Source organism: Seriola lalandi, unplaced genomic scaffold (assembly GCF_002814215.2).
Source record: "Seriola lalandi dorsalis isolate HSWRI2012SDOR001 ecotype SW California unplaced genomic scaffold, Sedor1 jcf7180002054412, whole genome shotgun sequence".
In the NCBI taxonomy this organism is placed as follows: Eukaryota; Metazoa; Chordata; class Actinopteri; order Carangiformes; family Carangidae; genus Seriola; species Seriola lalandi.
Genome location: NW_019524965.1, coordinates 1,187,400 through 1,206,463, shown reverse-complemented (window position 1 = coordinate 1,206,463; position 19,064 = coordinate 1,187,400). Strand labels below are relative to the sequence as shown.

General features: G+C 43.7%; 2 protein-coding genes across 5 annotated transcripts in view; one reads left to right on the top strand and one right to left on the bottom strand.

Annotated features, from left to right (window-relative positions):
• baiap2a (BAR/IMD domain containing adaptor protein 2a) overlaps positions 1-2,663 on the top strand; it is a 53,390-nt gene extending 50,727 nt beyond the window's left edge. Inside the window, exons 14-15 of one of the 4 annotated variants that reach the window (XM_023410065.2) lie at positions 542-584; positions 1,083-2,663. In XM_023410065.2, coding sequence (XP_023265833.1) covers positions 542-569 — 28 coding nt within the window. In that variant the 3' untranslated portion in view covers positions 570-584; positions 1,083-2,663. Of the gene's footprint in view, positions 1-434; positions 515-541; positions 585-1,082 lie in introns of those variants that run through there. The other 3 variants (XM_023410063.2, XM_087175088.1, XM_087175087.1) reach the window with 3 other exon arrangements.
• Positions 2,664-2,801: 138 nt separating this feature from the next.
• The window catches only part of aatka (apoptosis-associated tyrosine kinase a), a 34,140-nt gene continuing 17,877 nt past the window's right edge, over positions 2,802-19,064 (bottom strand). The window contains 13 exon segments of the mRNA XM_087175086.1: positions 2,802-4,484; positions 5,527-5,730; positions 5,825-6,005; positions 6,092-7,885; positions 7,887-9,495; positions 10,327-10,476; positions 10,874-10,995; positions 11,103-11,187; positions 11,831-11,964; positions 12,101-12,188; positions 12,345-12,463; positions 12,816-12,895; positions 16,343-16,484. Of these exon segments, the coding sequence (XP_087031212.1) occupies positions 4,456-4,484; positions 5,527-5,730; positions 5,825-6,005; positions 6,092-7,885; positions 7,887-9,495; positions 10,327-10,476; positions 10,874-10,995; positions 11,103-11,187; positions 11,831-11,964; positions 12,101-12,188; positions 12,345-12,463; positions 12,816-12,895; positions 16,343-16,484 (4,737 nt within the window). The 3' untranslated portion in view covers positions 2,802-4,455.

Sequence of the window (19,064 nt, the reverse complement as noted above, 5' to 3'; positions counted from 1 at the left end):
CGTGCGTGCGTGCGTGCGTGCGTGCGTGCGTGCGTGCGTGCGTGCGTGCGTGCGTGCGTGCGTGCGTGTGGTGGTGTTGTGTATACATAGTATGCGTATTTTGAGTATCTGAACTCCGCCTGCCTGCTTATCTCTTATTATTTATTTATTTATTTTTTGGATATTCTTTTGGCTTGTGTTTGAGTTGTGTTTGGGTTATAGAGATGACAGTGCACTACTTTAAGCAGACAGTACTTCAGAACACCTGCCTGTTGATTGCATTGCATTTCTAGCAAAATGTATGTCCACTAAGATGAGCTGCAGACACATTCCCTCATGTAGTTTAGGATTTGAAAAGGAGCATATAGGACTTTTATATGGCATGTTGAGCATGAAGTGTGTACTTCTGTTTTCCATCCCTCATTCCAGTTACAGTTATTATTATCAACCTACAGTATGTTCGTCTTGCACCAGACTAACCAGCAGTGTCGTTACAAAATGTGACCCATGCATGATCTGAGAGATGAGCCATTCAAACCCAAAGGTTCTCTTTACCTTCCAGTTTGGGTCCAGAATTGTCCCGGTTCTGAGGGAACAGGACCTCCGTAAGTCACCAGCCTCCATTGCCTTTCAGCCAACCAATCACTTTTCTCCCTCTCTCTATTCTCTCTGCTGTCATTGGCTGTCTGGCTGCAGTAGGATGCTGGGAATCACTGGTCTTTTCTGTCCTTTGGCCTCCACGGATATGGCTGCGTTTGGTTCAGTCAGTCCAGCAGGCCTTGGGTTGTAAAAGAATTACTGATGATTTTTCTTTTTTTATTATTATTGTTGTTATTATACAGAGAAGACACTAACCCTGCATGCATGCCCGTTACAAGCTGTATTTCTTCTTCTTTTTTTACTAGAGTTCTTTCACCACATGCTTGCTAAAACTCACAATAGACACTGCAACTGTTTGCTCAACTTTTTTAAAGAAACAAACCTTGAGGGAAGGCAGATTTCTTTGGGTGTGGTTACATAGATGACCATGTGTCTCTTTACATTTTGTGTCGTCTTCAACCTAACTGTCACTGTTCCTTGCCCCGCCCCTCCTCTCCCCACAGTGACCGTTCCCTGGAGGTGTACCTCCGGCCCACCTTCACTGACGACCGATCTGCACCCATCTTCTACTAGCGGCCTGCTGTCCCCTATTTTCTCCACTCATGGGCCCTTACTTTCTTAAGGGGGAGAAAGAAAATGGCCGACACTGGCATGTTAAAGTTGTGCGATTTGGAGGGTAAAAAAAAAGAAAAAAAGAAAAAAAAAATAACCTCAAAAGCCATTTTACAGTTCTAGGAATCTAGTTTCTTTGCCGTGGAAATTCACTCAGAGAATTTTTCCAGTTAATTCTCGTGATGTTTTGCGAACGCTTCCACAAACATCGAATGTCTCAGCCTGAACATTCAAGTGCAAGTGTGACAGTAGATTTGTATTAGTTATTTAGATCACACCAGTTGTGGATAAGGTTTGGCTAATAGGTTTTTACTAGTGATGCTGTCACATTATTATTTATCTGCACTTCTACTAACGGGATTTCTGATTTTCCTTCAACACTGTACACTGTAAATGTAATTTGAGGATTCTTTACATTAATGAGCAGTGAAGGCACACTCTGCATTAGTTGTTTTATGTGAGGCTAGGGTGGAGATAAGATGGTCACTAACTGTTTTCAGTGAATCACTGTAATATGCGCTGAAGACAAAGTGTAGACTGGATACTGCGACAGAAAGCTAGAACTAGACAGTTGCTGAGTAAACTGTAATTCTGCTTTTAAGTGATATAGTACTCTATATTTACTAGTTGTGATACAGTATACCCAGATGTGGGAACTGTGCCTTCAATTTTTCTTTTTCTTCTCCCTTTTTTTAACCATAGGCTTCATGCATTGACCCAATCATTCTGTAAACTGGGAATATCCCCCCCCCTTTTTTTTTTTTTTTTTTTTTTTTACTTGTAATGTTGCTTTTTTTTTTTGGCTTAGCAAGCTCCAGTACAGTTCAACTGAAATGATACAAGAATATTTAGAATTGCTATTTTTTTTTCTCTTTGATTTTCAGTGATAGCCAAGCTGCCAGGAGATGAAATACAGTGCATACATAATGGAACTTTTTTTTCCTTTTTTTTAATATTTAGCTTTGAGGGAGTGGTAGCTTATCAGATAAGGTACAGTATTATCATAGCTTTTGATCATTCATTCTCAGTATTATACACTCATCATGGAGGAGAGTCTAGAGCAGAGGCATATATATATATACACACATATATATATATATATATATATATATATATATATATGTGTGTATATATGTATGTATGTGGGGGATAGTGAAATTGTATGTGATGGAACAGCAAGAATGTGTATGGATGTCAGTGAGCTAAAAAAAAAAATGCCTCTGCACTAATTCAACGGTTACATCACGAAAAGTGAATTTTCCATGGATGAGTCCTTTACGCTGAGTGATATGATCGCGCTTTTATTACACAGCTCATTTGTGCAGCAAGTTTCCAATGCATTTTTTACTTTTTATATAGCTTTCATTTTGTCCATTTCTCACCTTCGTCCCTGTTTGTATTATATCTGTACTGTACAGAAAGTGTGTATAAATTATCCTGTCCAAAATAAATCTAAATGGGCACAAACGTCATACCTTTTTATGTGTTGTGCTGTGCCATGTTTTTCATTATTTATTATTATTTATGTTTTTTTTTTTTTTTTTTTTTTACAGAAAACTGCACTTGTTTGACATCAATACAGATAAATATATCACAAACACAAGACGGGGGAAAAAAGTATTTGGATTTATTTGTTTGGGATAGTACAATAGCCATGAGTGAGGGAGAAATGGAAACAGCAATGATGTTACTACCGGTGCATAGAACAACCCGCCTCACCTTCTCCAAAAAAAGGTGTCTGCCACGTTTATAGCCAATGGGCCTTGTAATATCTCTTTGGCAAATTTGAGAGACTTATCACCCTGGATTGCATCTTTTCAAATGCTTGTACAAAAATACTAGCGACGTTTTCTCTTCTTGCAGAACTGAAAAGGCAAGGTGAGAGGAAACAGAATTGGCACTTTGAGCTACGGAAGGATAGAGAGAGAAAGAGAGAGAGAGAGAGAGGGGAGGGAGCCGTCGATACAGCAGTAGTAATTCAAGTCGAGCTATCTGCTACATGTTGATATAACATTCATACAATATGTGAGATATGTCCTATTTTTGAATGTCTTTTTTTTTTTTTTTCTTTTTTTTGTACACCTCAGACCCTGGCATTCAGCACAACTGTAATAGAATACATTATGTATGATACTATGCGCAATATGTTGATGTAGAACAAAATCCATAAACATAACTGACATTCAACATTTATGACTGGCATGTTGACATGACACAGCTGAACTGTGAGGAAACACCACTCCGTCCCTTTGGTGTCATTCTATTGCTGATGAAATGTCATTTGAACAAAGCTAGTATGCCACAAAATAAAGTGAACCTGTAGCTGGCACTGTGGACACAAACAGAGGGATCTCACATGTTTAGATATTTCATTCCGGGGGGGAGGGGGAGATGCTGAGCAACACTTCTACAAATAAAGACCCAGTTTGGCTTAAACAAAGTGCTTCATACAGATATGGGAACAGTAGACATATACTGTACGTCATCATCAACCAGAGTGAGTGGTGGTGATAATCAGGAAGCGACAACACCTTGATTTCCCGTGTTGCGTTTCCAGTAACATAACACACCGTATCGGATTAAAGGACAAATTAGGTTTCAGCACCTCCATCTCCAAACACCGTCACCGCCACCACCCACAACTGTTTTAAATGAGTCGGATTTTGTGTTTAGAAATCCACCGCAGCATCTTTTGCAACAATCGTCAAGCATTGTTTTCTGGCTCCAACTATGAGAGTTGTAACAGTCTTTAGAAAAATGCCAGATCAATGGTAAGCGCATGGACCAAGGCAGCCAATGAGAGGAGCAGCTATGAAGCCTGTCATGTCATTATTTTTTTTTCTCCTTTTATTTTTATTTTCTTTCTTTTAAATTCACAAATCAAATGACCTGTAAGGTGACCAACAGAAATCGATGCTGCGTTGAGCACAAGTTACTGTCATATACTGTGTGTTAAAACTGATATATTGGTGTTTCGTTTTGCTGCAAACGATATGATCAGATTTTGGATCCATTTCCTGGTGGCCACACCAGCAGCTATATCTCTCTTTCATCATAAAATTAAAATAAAGAACAAAGTGTGCAAATCATCAAGGGTGTTTCACTACAATATGAAGCACTGTCTCATAAAGGCTCACCACGGTCAGATGCCCCAGACGTCAATAAAAATAAAACTCTGTAAAACATCTAGATATAATTATGCTGCTTTTTCTGTGTTGAGAAGGACCGGGACTCATCCTCCTCCAGTCAGGGGCCATGGGACACTCAGTCTTTTGGACTGTCTTCACTGTTCCCTGTTGGAAATAATTGATTGAAAATAAGTGATTTACAGTAGAGACTAATCAAAAAGAGATTTTCTGATATCATTGTTTCCTTTAAGATACTGATACCTGAACTTGTGTATCAGCGGATACTGATTCCTGATCCGATACCAGTGCATTGAAAAAATAAAATAAAATGAACAGCTCTATACTTACTAACCCTGTATGGATGTGATACGATTGCTATCATTGTCGTATGGCATGGCTCAGGTTAAACATGAACAGATACGTCAATGCCATAGAATCCTCCTTTTATCATCTAATTTGACTGTCAATCATAAAAAAATATATATTAATATAATAAATATTCTAGGAATAAATGATAATTCCTGCAATGGTTGTCCTTTTTACTGGCGAGACTTCCCAGTCTAACATATTGCCGAATTTCTGACATATTTCTAAAGGCTAACGTTACGCTATTAACCAGAAATCTAATTGTTCTCCGCTCTAAAACAGTAGTTGCCAGTGGCTGCACAGCACACTGCCACTCTACTGTTTTAGAGTGGCAAAGAAGAATTGATTTCAGGGAAAACTGTCATTTTATCCAGGTGTGAAATTATAAAGATAATTAATAAATTACGTGGTATCGGATTGTTGTGTACTCTCTGATACCCATTACCATATTTTTAAGTAGTAACAGGCATTTCTGATACTTTCTCATATCAGTATCGGAACGACTCTATAAGGAAAAATCTTTTTGCTTACTGTATGTTTCAAAAAGTAGCTTTTAAAATTGAGCATTCCCACTTTTAATTCAAATCTCTACTCACCATCTTTAGGCTCAGTATTGTTGCAAACACTCGAATATTCACCAATATATCCCTCAATACACTGACTATCTTTGTAGCTCAATGTTTGTCACACATGGATGCTAATTCCAACTTTTAACAGCCACATTTCAGATAAACTTTTAAGAATTGAGTCCAACTTTTGAGACTTTGAGTTGGTATTCAGTGCCAATGAATTAACATGGTAAAATAGTCAAAATTGTGTATGAAAGACAGTTAGTACAGACCTGTTGCTGAGCCCATGTGGGGGTCAGAGACATGTGTGATAGAGAATCGTGAGACCATAAAACGGTTCAGTGCTACAGCTGCAGGTTTAGGAGCCTCAGGACTGTTGGAGGTGGATGTGGGTGAGGACCGGGGCTCAGGGATGGTGTCAGGTGAAGACGGGCGGGGCTCAAATGAAGGGTTATCTCCCCATCGGAAACCCCCATCTGAAATCACAGCCAATCACAGTTACGGTGAATGATCTGGGATATATCAACTAGGATTGCTCTGTGTGGGGTTTCATGTCCCTGACAAACTCACCCTCTTCCGAGTGGTTCCCATCTGTTTCTTCAGAAACACAGACTGTTTCACAGGTTTGAGCCTTGAGTTCAGGGTCAGGTTGCAGCTGGTGGTCAGAGGTGTTTCCCTCTGAAGACTCCTGCCCAATGGACTCTGTTCCTGTGGAGAAGGTGTAGTCAGCCAGCTCTCCCGTGGGACTCTCCTGGAAGTCACAAACAAAAATATTCCTCACATACACACATCTACACATGTAGACAATACACAGTGCACAACTTTGACCCGTCGTACCTGGTCAAAAAGGAACACTGTAACATCATCAAAAAAGGACACAGCTTTTTTCTTCCTCTCCAACTCGTCACAGAAGGACTGGGTGAGCAGGGTGGGCATCTTCAGGAGGCTGCGGAGGTGTCTCGCCCTGCTGCAGTCGCTTACCACCACCGGCACTACGGTGAAATCCTCTTCGCTCTCCTCGCTGTCTTCATCTTGGATGTTGTAGGTCCTCAATTCTTCATCAGACTCGCTGTCATCAGAGTCGTCTTCATCCTCCGCCTCCTCCAGTGGCGCTCTTACGTCCTCCCCACACAGCTCCAGCAACGACGAGGAAGTGGACAGGTCAACAGGGCCGTTGGATTCCTCACATAAACTGTCCTGTGAGTCACATTCCTCTGCATCTATGTCCTCAAAATCTTCTTCATCTATCCTCACACCCTCCCTTCTGTCCTCAGTCTCATCCTTGACGTGATTGAATTCGGGCAGCTCCTCCTCCTCTGTGGATCCGTCGCCATTTTCATTTTCCTCGGGGGCCTCATCTCTGCAATCCGTTAAGGTGGAGTCAGAATTCAAAGACTGGACAGGGGAGCAATCTCCCGCTCGCCTGTTACCCTCCTCATGGTTAGCCGAGGCATCCTGGACAGTGGACGAGGGTTCGGACACGATGGAGGAGCTCAGCTCTGAGGAAGGCTCCTCTCCTGAGTGCTCTGTCTCCAGACCGAGATCATCATCTGCGGGGGCCGACTCTTTGGTCAGGCAGCCGCCCATCTGCGGGGGAAACGGTGACAGCATGGACAACCCGGGAGTGGGAAGGGGATGGGGTGAACTGGGATCAGCCTCTGAGAGATTCACCACAACACAACTTTTGATGTGTCTCAGATTTATTAAATGTTCCTCATTACCGAATTGCCTTTTGATGGGATTGTCATCTCTGACAGAGCTCAATTTCCCAGCATGGAAGTCATGGTTAGTTGGACCTGCAAAGAAGTTAGTGCCTTCTTCTTGAGGGCTTCTCTCATTTTCAGCATCATAGTCTGAGAAATAGGCTGAGTCCCTGTACGGGTTCTTATCAGTCAGGCCCTTTAACTGTAGCTCTGAGCTGCTGCTGGAAGTGCAGACACCCTGGCCTAAACCCACCTGCAGAACAAGTTCAGGTTCTCCACCCAGCCTAGGGCTCCTCTCACCACCCCGGACATCTCCAAGTTCTTTGAAGATAAATTCTGGAGATTCGTTGTTCTCCGTGTCATAGCCGCTGTCCAGGGATTTGGGCAAGATGGGGGTGTTAAAGGGATCGGGGCTGAAGGCCTGGTCACAGGCGCTTGCAATCGATGAGGACAGGTTGAGGGTGTCTACAGAGTCAGGAGTCCCTTCTGGATTCTTCAACGGGCTTAGCTCCTCCTCCTCTACCTCGGCATAATCTAGATTGAAGTCGGCAAAGATACCTGATGTTATATCTGTGATGTCATCCTCATCATCCTCGCTGTAGTCGCCAAGCTCAGCCAGGCTAATGCTGGATTCTCTAACCCTCACTTTACTATCCAGCGCTTTGCCACTCTCTGATGTCTCTGGATAGTTTAGCCTCTTGTCTATCAGAACAACAGATATTCCTGTTGAAACCCCCTCCCAGATGTTTCCTCTCTGCTTCTCTGACAAGGCTCCTGTTTGAGCAGCCTGAGGATCCTTGAAAGAGGATGGGGACTTAATATAGCTCGTCTCAGGAATCATCTTAGGCTCAGAGTACAGTCTCTGCTTTTCATTTTTCCCCTCCACTCTTCCACCTTCTGTACCTCTGGAATTAATACTTGAGGTGTATGGTATGAGAATCAATATTTCTTAGATTTTCTGCAGTTACATTCCTTTCCACTTGAGCGGCAGCTTCCTTTCTTTCTTTGTGACATAATTGAATGTATGAACTGAATTCAGTGGGTTCGCTAGCAGCGTTACAACTAGTGTCTGCTCCTTCTGCCTCCAAGGTGCCAGTTGTGGAGCTGTGGAAGGTTCTGGTGGTGGCCTTGGTTAAAGACCATAAATCTGTTGTGTTAGAATGAGCAGTATATTGAAGGTCCAGATAGCTGTCATGCCCAACACCTGTCTGTCTGCTGTCAAAGCTCAGGCTGTTATTGTTCGCTGAATGGTTTGAGGTCCAGTTAGTGGCGTCCCCCTCTGGAAAAAGGTCATCCTCAATGTCTTCTCCTCTCTGTCGGCCCACCAGCAGGCCATCGTCTGTTCCTACGTCAATGCTAATGTGGTTAACAATGGGTAGTGTCTTTCTGAGGGGACCCATCATATTATGGCAGCTTTCATTTACTGTGTTATGACCTGTGCTCGCTTCAAGGTAGGGATCGCAAAAGCCTAAGCTAGGGCTGCTCACAGCTTGTGACAAGCTGCGCGTGTTTTCTAAACGCCCCACCGGATGGACAAGGTTGGATAGGGACTCTGGTGATGTGTCCAGCTCAGATAGACAGGACTGGCGGCATGTCTTGTATGCTGAAGACTGCTCGCAGAAGATTGTGCCATCCTGATTGGATGAGAAGCAGTTGTGGGAGTGGCCTAGCTTTACAGGGCTGGTGCAGGATGCCTGTCTCAGCAGTGGTTCCATGGTTAGTTGAACAGTAGGGCTTGAATCGGAGTCATAGGCAGTAGATTTGGGGTTGTCAGCAGTCGACCAATAAGCACTGGGCTGTGCCATGGACGAACCAGTCCGACTCTCAGAGGACAACCTGCTGTTACTGGCCTCCAGTCCTGGGCTGTAGTCCACAACGCTGTCATCCAGGTTAATGTTGCACTCTACTGGCTCCTCTATGCGAATGTAGTACTCGCTGCTGACTGAGGGGCTGTGGGCACTCAACACTGGGACCACACCGGGGTGTTCGGGCTCATAATAGGACGGGGATATGCCTGAGGTCAGGCTATCAGTCTTGCAGCCCCCTGAGGTGCTTCCTTTGCTTGAATAGTAAATATCCTGGTAATGTGGGTTCCCCTGGCCCAGTGGCCCACTGGTGGAGGAGGAGCAGTACGGCTGCTCGGCTCTGGCCTGCTCCCACTTGTACTCAAAGTTGAGACCATGGCTGGTCTCTGTCACAGTCAGTAGGTCGTCCCCCGTGTCAGAGTGGAAGCTGTCGGAGAAGTGTTCCAGGAGGGGGAAGGAGGATGACGCAGAGGAGGCCAGCTCCACTGTCTGAGTTTGGTCTGCACCAGAGGAATCAGCTGGTGCAGGTGTAGGGGTCAGGACTAGGGCTGTGGATGTAGCTGTGTGGGAGGTACTACCGAGCAGGTTTGGTCTCAGGGCATTCCAGCGTTGTTCAAAGTCCTCCTCAGCCTCACTGGAGCCTTTTGCACACAGGTATGTGACCAGAAGGTGGACTTCCTCACTACTGGGTCTCAGCTCTGGCTGCAGCCAGCAGAACTGCATCACTTCATACCTGGAGGGAAGGGAGAGAGGGAAAAAAAAACAGATGCAAAAGAGATTAGAAGAGACACAAATTATCAGACCCCTTAAGTCTGCATATAAATACACTGAGGCACTTATTTACATTAAGAATATCTGTTTTTTTTTTTTTTTATTATTTAAAGGGACAGAGGAATAGGCAGATGTTAAAGAACAAATTCTAGATGAACAATGAGGCAATATAAAAGAGAAGTGTTGAAGTCAGCACTTCCTAGCAACACCTAGCGCTGGTTTATGGCACTAGCCAATATCATAAAGAGTATATGAAGAAGATGCAGTAGAGTTGCTGACATAGTTAGAAGATGTTTACATTCCTCCTTGTGTGTGTGTGTGTGTGTGTGTGTGTGTGTGTGTGTGTGTGTGTGTGTGTGTGTGTGTGTGTCTGTGTCTTCAATGTCCATACCAATCGCATTTAATTTAGTGGGAAACAATTTTGAAAAATAAATAAATAAAAAGGGTATTTGGCTGGCTTCCCCTGTCAAGATGAATGAGGTGATTCAACTCTGGTCGACGCCAAGGGGATCATAAAGAATAGGGAGCATATTGATCATTTGCTCTTGCTAGCAAAGAGAAATATCGCTACAGTGGACTGGTGCACTGCCGTGACCAGAAACCGACTTTAAAAACAAGATATAGTGACTAGTTAGAAATGAATTGGTCAGTAAGACTTGAAGCCCTAGTAAAGTCCAAAATGTATCTCATGTGGCATCAAGGTCTACGACATTCTGAGCGTCAGTCCTTGTGCATGTGCATGTGTATGTACAGTGCGTCTCCCTGAGTGTGTGGACAGGGAACTAAGTCTCACCAGCGCTCAGCCAGGGGGAATTGGAGATGCGGTTTGGGTAGTTTGAGCTGCTGCTCCTTCACAGCATATGTCAGCACCTGTCTGTCAGAGTAGTGTCTGTACGGCTGGTTTCCCAACTCAAACAGCTCCCACACAGTCACCCCTAACGACCTGCAACGGGCAAAGAAATGATCAAAGTGTGTTCACAGCTCATGTATCAGATGTGGCCATGTTGAAAACAAGCTGTTCATTTCATAACCTTCTTTATGTGATGTCACAAGTATCTATTTTCCACACACACATATACATCTACATATATTTCAATAAGAGATCACAGGAAATGGAAATGTTGTTAGTAGTGTTACATGTATAAACCCTCACACAAATAAATAAAAAGATGAGCATCCTGAATAATATTCTAGCAAGTCTGCATCGTTTTTTCTTTCTCTTTTTTTAGAAAAAAAAAGAAGCTTTTTTTGTAATCTAATCTAATTTGTGTTGATATGGTAGTGTTATCTCAATAAACCTATAGTAATACTTCCTGTTTGTCACTCTTGGAATATCTCACCATATGTTGCTGCTTTTCGTTTGGTCAACAACCAGCAGGTTTCCATGGACCTCGTCTATGAGCTCAGGTGCAATCCAGCGCAGGGGCACCCAAATCTGGTCCTGTGTTACATAATAGTCATCCTACAAAAGAAGCATAAAAAAAAAACAAAAACATTAGAGTACTGATAAGGTGATATGGTAAAACGCATTCGACAGGAAATACTGACATTGTCAAAAGACAGTCTGACCTTGTATCGGCTGTGAGAAAGGCCGTAGTCTCCGATCTTAACTGACATTTCTGAAGTTAGCAGGCAGTTTCGCAAGGCCAAGTCACTGTCGGAGGAAAGAAACCCTGAGATGAACCTTTCTAAAACAATGTCACTTTTGTGCATAAACATAACCCACTGTATGCCTTTTTTTGGTTGAAAGTTTTATGAGCGCTGTATATTTTTCACTGTTACACTCCTGTCAGTCAGTGTGTTATGTGCTGGAAAGTGCCTATTAGTTAGAACCATTTATGGATTTGGGCTTTGTAGGTATGTTACCCACTAAAATATATCACTGCATTATGACTAACCTGTAGCCACAGTATTCATTGAAGTGTAGCATGAAATGTGTACATGCACAGTATCATGTACTGTTTCTTCTCGTCTGACCATATACAAACAGACTAAACTAAGTCATTTTGTTTAATCTCACCTCCTCCACAAACAGGGAGCGTTTTAGCCTGGCAGCCACTGACTGGTTGCTATGGCAGCCACCACACGACTGAGAGAGATCGAAAGGGGCTCGCCCCCGGCAACAAAATCACTGATGCTGGAGTTTGTAACAACTACTCAGGCAGCACCAGGATGTTGTTGCAGGGAGAGACCAGCAGGGGGCACACCGACCATTCAGCCAGAGTCTTCCTTTCAAGAGCATTAAGATATTCAGGTTGGTGAAGGTAAACAGAGCTGGTCTGCGTCTGATACTCTACCTGTGTATAAAGTTGTATTTGTGGAGTTGCAGAAGCCCCGAGGCAATGTCACATGCCATTCGCTGGAGGATCAAAGGGTCAGGAGTTTCAGAGTCAGCTACCCGACAACTGCGGAGGTAGCTCTTCAGATCGCCCTGAGAGGTGAAAGTGAAATGAATATGTGAGCTCATGAATACAGCAAATAACGCTGCACCAAGAAAGGAAATAATGAGGTTTGTGTGAAGGACTGAATAAACAACATTTTTTTTTATCATTAATCTGTTTCCCCACCAGTGGGCAAAACTCCATGACCAGCAGATAAGGAGTAACCTCTGAGCACTGTGCCAGACACTGCAGGAGGGCAGGGTGCTGGAGGGTCCTGGCAGAGGAAAAAAAAACAGATTTGAGCAGGTATGAATGCACAAAGGCCATACATACAATAGATAATCAGATTGTTGATTTATTTGTGTTATTGCTACGCTATTCGTGGCTTAGGGGCTGCGGTGTGTGATCTCTGATGTGTCCATGAACTGACCGGTATGGCTGGACCTCCTCCAGGAACTGCATCTGATCCTGGACACTGGCACTGGCCTTCAGCTCCTTCACCACCACCTGGGTAGTGCTGAGGCCCGCATTGACCTCGCCCAGCAGAACCTAAGAAATATACATTGGAGGGTGGGGGTGGGGGGTTAGCAGCATGTACTGTAGAGTAACATGTCAGGAATTTACTGTGACTGTGAACTTCAACTCGTCTCCCATGGAATCAGCACCCTGACACAAGTGCCAAAGATTAGCCTCGCTGGAATGAGATCATCATCACATTACCCTCGCATTCCAGACAGAGTAGAAAGCATGTCGGAGTACAGTTAGTACAGTAAGGGCAGATGCAGCTGAGACAATTAAAGCTAGCGATGATGAGTGCGAAGGTGCTATGTCACACCCGAACACTGTGTGTGAGTTTGTCAATGTTTTAAAAAGACACGAAAAAAAAATGTGCATATCTTACCTTACCAAACCAGCCATGTCCAATGTCCTTTAGATAGAGCAGACTATGGCGGCCAAGGTCCGATGATTTCAGCAGCTGGACTGAACGGGAAAAGGAGGAAAGATGTAAGATGACGGAAAAAAATTGACTTCTGTGGTTGGAAAAGGAGGGATTAAGAGGAAATCATTCAACATATTGAGCAAAATGAATGAAGGAAGAAAAGAAAGTTTGGAAATTGTTTTCAGATACAGAATGAAAAAAAATAGGGAAACTGCAAAGACAGATAGGATGAGAAGAAACAGAACCCCCTGTCAGCCAAACAATGAATGCACATTTTCCCAAATAAAAAATTTGCAACAACAAAAAATTGCCTGAAGACAAATAAACTCAAACTTGTTACTTCCCAGCTGAGTTCAAAGAAGCGTCCAGCCACCACACACCACACAAATTCACTACAGAGACACAGCACTATTCTGCACAATATACTGAGTTGTTCACAAAAATCAAATACCTCCTTGAATCCTCATGTTTCAAGAATGAAGATGATGATGGTGAGTGGAAAGATGATGACGACGACGGAGCAGTGGAGCGGCCAGCCACTCTGAGCACCGTGACAGGGACCGAGACCGAGTCCCAGGCAGGGTTGAAGAACTGGTTCAGAGTGTGAGAACCGAGAGCCCGTGGCCCCAGCCCCAACCCCGGGCGTCTTAGCCCCATTGTGTGTATGTGAGAAAGAGCCCACGGATTGCAGTGTGTGTGTGTGTGCGTGTGTATGAGAGAGCCTCGGCAGGATTTAACCCTCCGAGCCCTCGCACAGCTGAACAAGCTCGCCACGCTGCCTCTCCCCGTCTGCACCGAGCTCATCCTCCAACTGGGACACACAAACACACACATACTGTCCTCCTCTAGAGCTCTCCAGCTGGCGGGCAAACACAGAAATCCTTGGTTCCTATACAGGCTACATTTAAATCTACAGTCTACAGAGCGAGAGAGAAACTTCTCCTACAGCTTCAAGTCAGTGGACCGATCTGCCGACGAGTCGACGCAGGAGTCCTGAGGAGGGTTTCTGCCCCGGGGCGCCGAGATTTTCTGGTCATGTATCACGCCTGATGTGACCGTCACGCATGTTGGTAGTGTGCCGTTTGACGCGCCAGCTCTGTGTGCAGCTTCAAGACACCCAGTAATGACATAAGGCCCACATAATGCCCCCCTGTCACCCAGGACAGCAGCATTCCTCAGCCAAACAGGACACAAACACTGCTCTGTCAGATGCAGAAAAGACCTCTGTCATACACACTCACCACCCCTATCTGAAGCCTCCCCTCCCTGCTCTTAGGTCCTGGTGCATGCCACCACCCTTCCCCTGTCTCTCTTCATTCTGTCACAGACCCCTCACTGTATTCTGCCCATAATGCCATTCCTCCGCTGGTGCGTTCCACGGACGTTTCAGCCCGGCCTTATGCTCACCCACTGCCCAGCCGGCCTAAATCAGAGCCATTGTTTGGCTCGCTCACTCACACGCTCATGCTGCGTCTCCTGGTACCCAGTGCACCAAGCACACGCACACACACACACACACACACACACACGGACACGCAAAACTCTCATATGCAGACACACACAAGTCCCATTCTCCACTAAAACACTGGGCAGAGGTTGTCACGGTGATTACAGAACCACACTTCTCCATCCCCACCCCTTCCCTGATGGAGAGAGAGAGAGAGAGAGAGAGAGAGAGAGAGAGAGGGAAATTAAGACGGTGTATTATCCCAAATGTGGAATGTGTGAGCGTGAGTGTGCATTCCCGTCCTACTCGTGGCATTCCCAGAGAAGATGGTAGGGTCCAGTGGGACTGTGGGCCCATGGAATGATACACACACACACACACTCACTTTGATGCGTCGAGCCTCTGTAGTGGGTTTGAAAGCTTTACATGACCTCTTGAATAAAAGATTAGAGCAACAAGTGAAAAACAGGACGGTCCGATCAATGGCAAATATTGTGCTGTATGTTCATATGACTGTATGAGTGATGCTTGACTTGTATAGAACACGCCATTCATGATTAGCGTATCAACTATACAACTGGTGTTTTTGTTCTACATGCAATTTACTAGGCTCATTTTCAATGTGTATGATAGTGTGGGGGTGGACGACTTGTGACGTACATGATGTTAATATGTATGGAAGAGCCCGTGAATGTTTATTGATGAAATACTATTGAAAAATGAGCACATGCCTGTCTCAGTCTTTTCACATTTCCCTACACTTCTGATAATTTGTCAGACATTAGCAAAGCAAATTGAAAGGCTGCAAAAAAAAAATTACACATTCAAAATACTTCCAATAGATAAGTGTGCATGATATGTATGTGTAAGGAACATCATATAAAAATAGCAGAAGAAGAATGAGTAATAGCCCGCTGTTCTTCTGACTCAGTGAAAGGAGACATTCCCCCTCATTCACCATCTCGTCTCTTTTTGCCATTTATCCATTCCTCGCCCTGCAACACCTGGACCAATCATACAGCGGTAGCTACGGAGGACAGAGGGGAGGCTAGTGATTGGTTGTGAGACCGAGGCTGCTTTGTCCAATCATTACTGAAGCTCACATCCTGGGAGGCTGAGCCCCAACTCACCTCCCGTCTGGCTGAGCACAGTGCAGCACAGACAGCCAGTGAGTCATGCAGGGAGAGGCACTGTGAGCACCCAGGATCTGGCTTACACTGAGATTCTCACACACACACACACACACACACACACACACACACACACACACACACACACACGCACACACACACACACTACATACACACACACACACATTTGAACAGGCTGGGTTTTTGAGGCAGAATGACCTGAAGAGAAAAAAAAATCAAAGTAAGACTCAAGTAAAATAAGAAAATGTGCCATTTTAGATTGCATTCAAGAAAACACACACAACTCCATAAGGTACAGTAGGGTTAGGTCACATTCCATCCTCTCCGGTGGGCTGGAGTTTTCAGATACAATAAGCAATGCAGCACTGCAGTAGGTCGATCTCTAAATGCATTACACAATGGACAGATGTCTCTTCCTTGTTGAGAGAGAGAGAGATAGAGAGAGAGAGAGAGAGAGAGAGCGAGAGAGAGCAAGAGAGCGAGAGAGAGAGAGGGCAAGAATGAAGGGACATATAATACAAGATAACATGTGAAAGAGGCCATGTCTGTTCCAATTAGGCTCAGCAAAATGTACTCAGTTTTACTTCATCCAAGTCAATAGAGCTCGTAAGATGTTCCATAATCCACTTGCGGTACGCTCCAGAGAAGTAACAACTTGTTGGCTTGCCTCTGTTAGTGTGGCAGAAATTCACTCCTCCTGAAGAGCTGGGAATTAGTATTGACTACTGGGATATAATACACAATACAGGAAAGGGAGAGGGGGAGGGAAATTAAACACATAAGGAAGCAAAGCAGTAAGTTAGAGAAAAGGACGTTAAACTCAAAAACCGGTCCAAGCCAAATAAAAACATTGAGGCGTTGTGCGTTGATGGTGTTGTGTAGTGTCTTACTGGATCTGCCAGGCTGCTTGGAGACAGGCAGGGAGACCTCAGTGAGGGGAAGGATGTAGACCTCGGGGCCATTCTGGGAGGAAGGCGAGGCCAGGGCGGAGAGATCTGCCTGGTACTCCTCTCCCTCAGTGTTTTCAAACTCCTGGTGCAAAGACACAAGCTGGGATTAGTCATCCACTCGCAGCCATCCTGCCACCGACACAGTGGGAGACAATGGTTCAACTGTGAGGGCATTCAGATGCACTGAGGCACGCCCACCTAGCCATATACATAAGTCATGTACATTGTAGGGTGTACTGTGTGGGGGTCACTGCACAGACGCTGCGGGGGAACACACTAATGCACACTGCTATTCAAACTGTACACACAAAGCTTTTCTTTCTTGTGTCTTCTCTTTCTTCCTTATATACACTTACATATACAAACCAAGGCTTTTATTGTGAAAAAAATCTCCTAAAAACGGTGAATACTTCAATTACTGTAGGTCAAATAAATAACACAAGATGCACAGAGTAAAAAGTACATTTTAGCATTTATTTTAAGCCATGAGGATTATCTTTCTTAAAGGATGTGCTAGAAAGTCGCACTATTACATCGTGAGCGCAGGTTTTTCCAGCTTCAAGGATTTTATGTTGAGAAAAAAAAAAAGATTTATTGTACAATTATGTTTCAAAAATACACAAAATATCTGCTCTGGACTGTGATCAGTAATTATGAGAGGGACCTTGTGACCAGAGCTTTCTGTTGAGTGTTTCCTCATATGCTGCCATGTAACTGCAAAATCCTGAATTGCAGTTACATCCTCTACTGTGCACTATAAAAACAGATAATCAGAAATAACCTTTACAATATAAAAGGTTATGTGTCCATATGACTCTCAAATAAAATAAGCGACCCTCTATTTGCATCCTTTGCTCAGTCCATCTGTTTTAGCCCGGCTGCCTTTCTTTCTGCCCCCATCCGTTTTTTAGACTCTATCCAGTCTACTGCAGTGTCCTTGCTCTCTAACTGCTGTAGTGTGTCCCTATGGTGCTCTGTCTCTCTAAAGTCCCATAAAGTATGTATAAAGAGTGCTGATCCTAAACCAAAAGGTAGGTCATACGGCCCTGAGCAACTTACTTGTGTCATACCTCATTGTAGGAAACACACAAGTTTGATACTGTGCATATACAAGTACAAAATTGTGCATGGTCCTAAATTGAGTCACTTCCTCTCCATCACATGTGGCTTCACAATTTAAGGATCCATCCTCATCTATCTACTGTATGTAACTATTCTAACAGACACACATGGATCAACCCTCTGGCTATAATTGCTAACAAGAAGCAGCAGAGTAGTGGAAGATACTTAGCCCAAGGAAACGGTATATGACCAGTAAACCAGACAAATTGCATAATCTGCAGCACGAGGCAGATCACAAGGTAGACTAGCAGGAGTATTGTCGGGGTGAGTCAAGAGTAAACTTCACAAACTCATCCAAAACCTCAGGAATCCCACGTTCAAATTATGATTCAATTATTGTTACATTTATATTTTCTCATGCTCCTTTAATTCTTTCTTGAGGAGCAGTGCAACTTTTGTGCAACAGCTGCACTGGTCCCAGTGTACCTTCGAATCCTTGAAGATTAAATTGCTACAGTCACTGTGAGTGTGCTTGAATTCCATTAATTCATATTGCTGAGGATTCTCAACAAAATCTCTTTTCCTGGAAGAAATGCCTGTGGAAGCCCAGGGATTTTTAGCATGTGTGTGCACATGTGTGTCTGTGCCTCTAACCACTAAAACAACACACACCCAAATGGCTGCATGTGACTGATTTCACTTTGCTGCGATTGCAAACAATTATAACCTCTGGTTGTTTTTTTTATACATCAAGTACAGATCTAATTCTACCAAAAATCACATAATAAAGTCAAATAATTTAACATATATAATAATAACTTACATATGCATTAAGATTTAGAAAATTTGAATAAATGCTAATGTATATCTGCCATTTGGATTTAAAAATCAAACTTATTTTATTTGCCAGAAATCCTGGTTTTCCTGGTAAAAGACACATAGATTGCTAGGATGCAATAATCTTAAAAAAATACCTAGCTCCAAGTAATTATCTATATTTTAATCTTCTATATAATAATATAACACACCCAACCTCACTGTCTTGGGGTCCACACAGACTCACATTACAGAAACTCATTACAGTTGTTCCCTGAGAACAGCAGGTCACAACTAACAAAGGCAAAGGGCATAAATCCACAACTTACTGTTACACCTCTACAAAGGGATTAACAGTAGCACAGAAATACGTGACAGCAGTATGATGAGGGGTATATATACTCTATCTGTATAGCTCAACTGCACAACATGATAACACAGTTCTACTGCCACTGACTGAAATACTGCATATAATGATTTCCCTTTTTCTTATCTATTTTAGGTTACAGCAGAGCACATGGAAGATGTCTTAAATCCAGGCTTGTGCTGTTTCCATGAAATATATCAGGTCCTTAAGTCAAAGCACCTCTTGATGCTGTCCTGAGTGTGTCTGACCACATCAAGCAACATCCCACAATAATTCAAAGTCAATCTTGTTTCTATGACTGTGGCTTTGTTGGGAAACCAGGCTGGCAGTAGTGTTCTGTTAACAAGCACTGAGCCATCCATCCATCCATCCATCCATCCATCCATCCATCTCTATCCATCCATCGGCTAATGAACC